We start from the raw sequence: 7,137 nt of genomic DNA on the forward strand, positions 1-7,137 counted from the left end.
TACATAACAATCCAAATTTCCAAATAAAATGTTCTCTTTTCTCTTGCACGTAACTGTTTTCAGTTGAGCAAAATTAAATAGTATCTTTACGGATCAAATTCCGTTTTATTTGTATGTCAAGGGGTTAAAAAACCGCAGGTGAAGAACTTTGATCAGTTAATTTCTTTCGATTTTCTGTTTTGTTTTTTTTGTTATATTTTTGATAGTTAAAATAAAGTATTTTAATTATCCAAAGCGAGAAAAGAGACAATTTTTGATAAATTTCGAGATATAAAACATTGTTACAAAACGTATAACACAGAAATACGTTTTGAACGTTTAAAATCGCTCTTTTCTAAAAAAAACACGAAAATGTGACTTGTCAAGTTTTTTTCCCGTGTGGTTTTCAATCGAATATTATCACATCACGCGAAAACTATTTTGTCGAATATTTATTTCGCGATTGTTCATCGAAATCCCGTTAATTTCTCTTAAACGCGATTATATAATCAACAGCCGCAATTTTTCAACTCTGTTTAACCTCATCTCTACACACACAGTTCAATTTAAGTTAACCCACAACCTGTCCGTGCCAATTCTCCGAATTCAATCCGTTCAATTAATTTTTTATTCAATCCGTCGCTTATATTTCGATCACATTTTCGTATTCGATGATAAGAATCGCGACACCGATCGTGATTTATATTGAATGTGTGTGTTTTTTTTTTTAATTATCCTCTCCGTAAAAACCGTATATACGAATAAATTTTCTGTTGCAACTGCATTTTTATCTAATATCCAATTAAATAGAATATTTTATTTGCAACATACACACGTGTCGTTATTATCACTAACAACAAAGCTTTAAGGAAAAGTTCTATTGACACAATAGTCTCAATGATTTACATACAATTTTGTTATTATTTTGCAATATTAAAATTCCGAAGTATTTTATTCGATAAATAAATAACATAATAAATGACATACACACACAACTTTTGGTCAAGTTATAGTTCAGAAATCGTCCCCTCTTATCAAAGGTTAAACCCTTTGAACCCTTTATTTCCACTATACATAGCGAAATATATATACATATAGACAAGCTCCGGGGTTTCAAAGGATCACGAGTGCACGCTCGTACGTCCCGTGCTTAAGCAAAATTGATTACGTCGTCGTCGGGTCTAAATCGTTCGCCTAAACTACAATCCTGAGGGACTTTGATAGCCTCCGCGCGAACATAAAACGTTTCTTACGAGCGGTTAACGCTCGTCCGATAATCAAACGCATGCAAAGTAATAGATTTTGCCGGGCTTCTCCGACGTATTTGCGTATCGAGACCGCGAGAGACCTTGCATCGTCAGCGTTAATCAGAAAAAGTCGGCGTTTCATTTCGCGACGTAGCTGCGCGCTTCCGTTATTGTCTCGTCGAGAGAAGAAAGAAATGTTCGAGAAACGTCCGCGCGCGCTCTCTCCAAATGCAAAACAGCACCGGCGTCGTGAAAGAACAGCATCGATTTTTACACACGCTTCAACTTCAAAAAACAAAAAAAACAAAACAAAACAGCACTTTTGTTTTCGTTAATTAAAAGAGTCGGATCTAGTAACATAGTTTACTCTTGACCCTGACTGTCTTTCGAGTCACCCACTTTCCCGCTTTAGCACTCGGAGGGGGGGGGGGACTTGCGACACTCGTCTGTACCGAAATTCGAGCGTCGCTTACTATTTTAGATCACGTTACGATCTATTTTCGTAACTCTGTAATAAAACAGACGAGAGGAAACGAGAGAGAGAGAGAGACACCGAACTGAGAACTTTATATGATAGGAACACAAATCTACTTATTTTCAACAAGATCTTTGCGATTTGCTCTTTATTACCGTGTAATCAAGGAATTCGAAATAAATCATATAATAAAAATAAAGCGACGCAAAGTGTTGGACTGGATTTTTACAACGAGAAAAAAAAACATCTTGTAAACTGTGGCGCGCGCGTATACGGTAACGGTTTTTTGTATCGCGAATTTTTTTCAAGCGCAATCGAATACAAATTTCAAAAAAAAAGTACGATTCCAAATTAAATAAACGCGTTTGATACAATCAACAAATGTTGATTGTTGTCGAAAGAGGAGAGTTTTTGCGAAGATGTACGCGTGCCATCCTCGAGCCAATGGCAAGAAGAGAGATTCAGAAGTGCGAAACAAACATCCGTTAAAAAAAAAAGTGCACAGACGCCGCCGCGTTGCCGCGTATCCGCGGCGATAGATAAACCTCGGCAACGCGTTCGGCGGGGACTACCTGTCGGTGGTCTGTCAACATGTCCATATAACGGCAAAACGGTTTTGCGTTATACATCGTCGGAAAACGGGAGGAAGAAATTCTCTCGGTTAAAGAAGAGGGAGAAACCAGATCTGCGCGATTCCGGCAGAATTTTCTACTCTCGAGAAAATTTCTCGAGATCGTTAAGAAGCGCGCATCTCTTCTCCTTTTTCTCTTCTTTCGCCGTATATATTCGCTTCTCGAACGAGAGAAGAGAACGAGTGACCCGGAAATTCCAACACGCCAAAGTGGATATTGAACATAGTCTCTTTCGAGGAGGATAACAGGGGAAAAGAGAGAGAGAGGAGGAAGAGAAGGAGAAAAGGAGAGTGGGAAAAGCCTTGTCGGGTGAAGAATTTTCATCTCTCGAGATCGCGTAACAATTTTATATGTGATTCCTGGCGAACTCGGGAGGCGGAGAGAGATCTGCATTTATAAATTGAGAAGCGCATTGACAAACGTTTGTATGACGTAATTATAGAAATGTGACAGATGTGCGCGCGCGCAAGAGATTTATTAGTTCAAAACCTATCTTTTAACATTTATAATTTCCCATTAACTTTGTGCGCGTTCAGAGCATTTTTATAACCAAGGTAGGATGGTGGAATGTATGACCTCCAGCTCTCTTATTGGTAATTTCAAATAAATAATAAATCAAGCGGGCGATATTGAGCTAGTGCCGGATGTTGTGCAGAAATAAATTAGACTGATTCATTTTTTTTATAACAAATAATACTTTGTGAATGAGATGATCTCTGGATCGTGTTAAATTTCAAAATGGTGTGTACGAAACCGGGACTGTTCGATCCGGATGCAGGGTGTTGTGCAAAAAATTGTTAACAACTAAATTATACTTACCAAAACGTTTCGACTTTTATTTCGAGTTCATCTTCAGTGGAGATACTTAATCAATTAAGAACTCAGTGTCAATTAGAAATGAAGCAATGTTAATTAAGTATCTTCACTCAAGAAAAAAGATGACTCGAAATAAAAGTCGAAACGTTTTGGAGATTAATTTAGTTGTTAACAATTTTGTTGCATAACACCCTGCATTCGGATCGAACAGTCCGTTCGTACACACCATTTTTATAATTCGACTCGTTATTTTTTCTTTCTCTCTCTGGGGAAAGAAAAAAAAAAACGACATTTGAACACGTACGTTGCATTACTTTTGCAAATAAGCCATCGAACGGCGAAGAATAAAGCCGATAATGCAGCTAGTTTCCGGGGTAAGAAAATCGGATTTCAAAACACGTGCGACGACAATAATAGCATCGTCGCCGGCTACTACCTCGCAGTTTAAATGCTTCGATATTAGCATCATCTCCGCATTTGCGAGAGCGTTTAACGATAATAAATGATAAACAAAAATCTCCAAGTGTCTTGAAATGTTCACGTTAACCGCGAGAAGGAACGTGCGAACAAAATAAATTAATTGCGAGCGGAAAATAATTGCTTTTTGTTTATATATATATATATATAAATATATTTGTATATATATATATATGTATATATTTGTTTATATATATATATAAACAAATCCGAATTGCACAATAAAAAATATGTCTGCGCAATACGTCAAAATACGAATTATTCTAATCGTTCGAGCATATCTCTGCGAGTGTGTCACAAAAGTGTCAGCGCGAACAGGATCGACCGAGGACGACCCCGCGAGCCAGAGGTTCCCAAGTATATAACGTTCTCTTCAACACGACATACAACGCCCACGCACTGAGGGAGAACACGCGCCCGACCACCGATCGCGACCCGGTATGGTTAACGCTCAGAGGAGAAGGAGAGCGGGAAAAGACGATTCTCTCTCGCGATGTGATGGGAAGGAGAAACCAGAAGAGAATCAGAAGAGAGGCAGAGAGAAATATAAGTAACAGTTGCGAGAATAAATTTTCTTCGCGAGAGAAACGCGGTCGAGGAGGAGAATGATATCGTGGAAACAAATGTAAAGCAAATTTGCGAAATAAATAAACGTGCGCGAGAGCAAAAAAATATCAACCTACCTACCTCGGATCCTGATTAATTAAATTCATTTAGTTGACGTTTCGTCAACTCGGCTTTGTTAGCGAAGATCGAGTTGATGATCCGTTGATTTTTAATTTTGTTTGTTAACGACGAGACCCGATTACGGTGCGATATGTTTCGCTGTATATATAAAATTGTCATTTCGCACTCACCTCCTCGAGGGATGTAATGGTCTGCCTGCACTGTGGCATTCGGGAGACGAAGGTGGACGTTGTGGGCGAGTTGTAATCCTCCCTCGTCTCTTCGACGAACTCGCTTACCGCGATTAGGCCCGGCATCTTTCCTCCTTTTCTTCTTTTTGTTTTCCCCGTCACTTATTTCGACGTTTCCCGCACCGTCCACCCCACCATCCACCGCCGTGGATCACCCAGAGCTGCACAACCGAGAGAGAGTGTGTCCCTTCGACACGGATATCTTCTCTTCTCTCCGCTAACCGCGCGAGAGAGGCTTCCCCTCGCTGCTGGCCGTCGTTGTTGGCGACGTACGACCGGATCGCGCGCACTTCACACTCCGCGGACACACCGCCAACGGACTTTTCTCACTTCACTTCCAGGTCGCCGCGGCGTTCTTCAGCGTTCGACATAAAATTAAACGCGGGACACCCCCCCCGAATTTTTTATCTCTTCCGTCTTTCCTTCGTTTATGACGCACGATACAAAACGTTGTCTCGTCCCCGGTCCGCGACGACGAGTGACAGAGAGAGAGAGAGAGAGAGAGCGCGCGGGAGAAAGAAAGACAGAAAGAGACGGGGAGTTTAACGAGCGCGAGCGAGCGAGAGAGGGTGCGCGAGAAAGAGACGGAGAACAATGAATGACAAAAGTACAAGAAAACGAGACAAACGGGGCGGGTAATATAGCAAAGCGCGTGTGTACGGTGCGAATCACCAATCCGTCTCTCTTCCCGTAATTTGCGCAGAAAAAAGAGACACCCGCGAGACACCGGCGCGCGATTATTTTCGCGACATGATCGTGGTGATCGCAAGCCACCAGGCCACGCGAGGACGCATAGCAGCAGTAGCAGCAGCAGCAGCTCGCTCTCCTTTTCCCGGTGGAGAGCGCGGGTCACCACGCATACATATGTGCGCGCATGCACACCGGCGCGACACGTATATATAAACACGTATACGAACACGCGCAACCAATACCACGCGAGTATTGCACCGGGCGGGCGGGCGCTGCTCACACACACACACACACCGCGCGCGCGCGTACGCAGCTGCGTCCGCGAGATGCTCCTTTGGACTTCCAATCCTGCAGCCAATCGCGCACCAACTACCCCGGCTCGGTCGGTGCCGAGGCGCTCGCGTCTACGGCCGGAATTTCACTGAGGCGGCGCTGCCAACGTGGTGCACGCGTGCTGTGCGCGTCGCTCGCCGGAGAACAAGAAGCGCAATCGAGATCGACGCGGCGTCGAGTCGCGGCGCTGATCGACAACACGGCGAAGCAGCGAAACACTCCGTCTCAACCGGGAAATTCGATCGCCAGTTCCGTTCTCACGCGATTCTTAAGCTACAAGATTTTGTTGATAAAATTTTATTGAAATTTTTATATTAAACAAGGTAGGGAGGGAGCGTGCGCAGAAGCAAAAAAATTATTTAAAGATTTATGCGTGTTATATTATACAAGAACGTAAAAACATTTAGATTACAATCGTCTCTTGAAGTTTAAGCTGTTTTTTGCTCTTCGCCTTAACCTGAGCGGCAATACGATCCACATCTCTGCGTCCCTGACTGGTCAGTTTACGTCCGCCCAGAGGAGCTTTCTCAATGAGCTTCAACTGTTCCAAACTCTGGAGAGCCTTGCGCGCGACACCGCCGGCCGATCGGCAGAAGTGGCTCGGGTGAGTGCCGTTGCGCTTTCGACCGCCGAAGATCTTGGTGACCGCGCCAACTCCAATCGGGCTGCGTATATAAATGTGACGCAGCAGAGCCGCGCAACGGATGTAGTACCAGTCCGGGTCGTACGGGGCGAGTTCCTTGAATTTGGCGGATTTTACAATATCCACCCATTCGGGCACGCGCATCTTGCCCGTTCTGAAAAGATTAATCGAAAGTAAACAAAGTCTCAGAAAATATTGAAAACAAATCAAAATATATATATATATCGCGCACGTTTAACACGTGGAAATCCGCATATATTCCGCGATGCCGATTCGTTTGTTGTGCCGCTCGGTACTCAATGTACATGTAAAACATAAATTTGCAGAACAAAATTTTTCTTTGCAAATTTACATTGTTATAAAAATATGATATGGTGATAAATTTGTTATAAGGTACACGAAATATATAATTTATCCACGTAAAAATTTATACACGTTACAACGGACATTGTAGGTTAGGTTAGGTTAGAATCGCGTGATACGATCGAACTAAATTGTTTTTATAAATTGTTGTTTGTACTCACTTTTTGAGAAAGGCTGCGAAAGCCTTCACGAATTTGTGCTGATCGACGTCCTTTAGCGTTACCGACGGCATCTGCAACAAGAATTTGATCACGTTATAACCTCAACCACGCGCAAAACGCCATGCGCGCACACACGTGCAAAACACATATATAACAATAAAATATTCCGAGCGCTCGAACCGTCAAACAATTCAACAATGTCTAGCATTATAAAAAAACCGCACAAACAAAGCGCATAACGTTTTTACGCGAATCTTCGCATTTTGTTTGCCGAACCAACTTACTTTCTTCGAAGATTTATCGACACCAAGTGTCTCTGCGCCAGTATGCCAGCAAAAAGGAAAAGATGGCGGAAACCCACGGCAAAATGGCGGAAGCTCGGTCGTGAACTACACGTTTCTCCA

The 7,137-nt window shown here is 42.7% G+C and overlaps 2 protein-coding genes across 5 annotated transcripts in view; both read right to left on the reverse strand.

The window, feature by feature from the left end:
* The window catches only part of LOC109856836 (arf-GAP with SH3 domain, ANK repeat and PH domain-containing protein 1), a 50,379-nt gene extending 44,877 nt beyond the window's left edge, over positions 1-5,502 (reverse strand). For all 4 annotated transcript variants that reach the window (XM_020432533.1, XM_020432535.1, XM_020432534.1 and 1 more), the window contains exon 1: positions 4,484-5,502. In XM_020432533.1, coding sequence (XP_020288122.1) covers positions 4,484-4,609 — 126 coding nt within the window. In that variant the 5' untranslated portion in view covers positions 4,610-5,502. The remainder of the gene's footprint in view (positions 1-4,483) is intronic.
* Positions 5,503-5,917: 415 nt separating this feature from the next.
* On the reverse strand, positions 5,918-7,127 carry LOC109856825 (40S ribosomal protein S19a). Its single transcript, XM_020432517.1, has 3 exons — positions 7,018-7,127; positions 6,734-6,804; positions 5,918-6,363 (listed from the first exon to the last, which is right to left on the reverse strand). The coding sequence occupies exons 2-3, from the start codon at positions 6,802-6,804 to the stop codon at positions 5,970-5,972; spliced, it is 465 nt and encodes a 154-aa protein (XP_020288106.1). The 5' UTR covers positions 7,018-7,127; the 3' UTR covers positions 5,918-5,969.
* Positions 7,128-7,137: the final 10 nt, after the last annotated feature.

Source organism: Pseudomyrmex gracilis, unplaced genomic scaffold, assembly GCF_002006095.1.
Source record: "Pseudomyrmex gracilis isolate BER0280 unplaced genomic scaffold, ASM200609v1 scaffold_136, whole genome shotgun sequence".
Taxonomy (NCBI): Eukaryota; Metazoa; Arthropoda; class Insecta; order Hymenoptera; family Formicidae; genus Pseudomyrmex; species Pseudomyrmex gracilis.

Coding starts and splice junctions, on each gene's coding strand:
- LOC109856825 (XM_020432517.1), bottom strand. CDS start 6,804: ATGCCGTCGGTAACGCTAAAGGACGTCGATCAGCACAAATTCGTGAAG. Junction 6,364..6,733: donor TTCGCAGCCTTTCTCAAAAA/GTGAGTACAAAC, acceptor TAATCTTTTCAG/AACGGGCAAGATGCGCGTGC.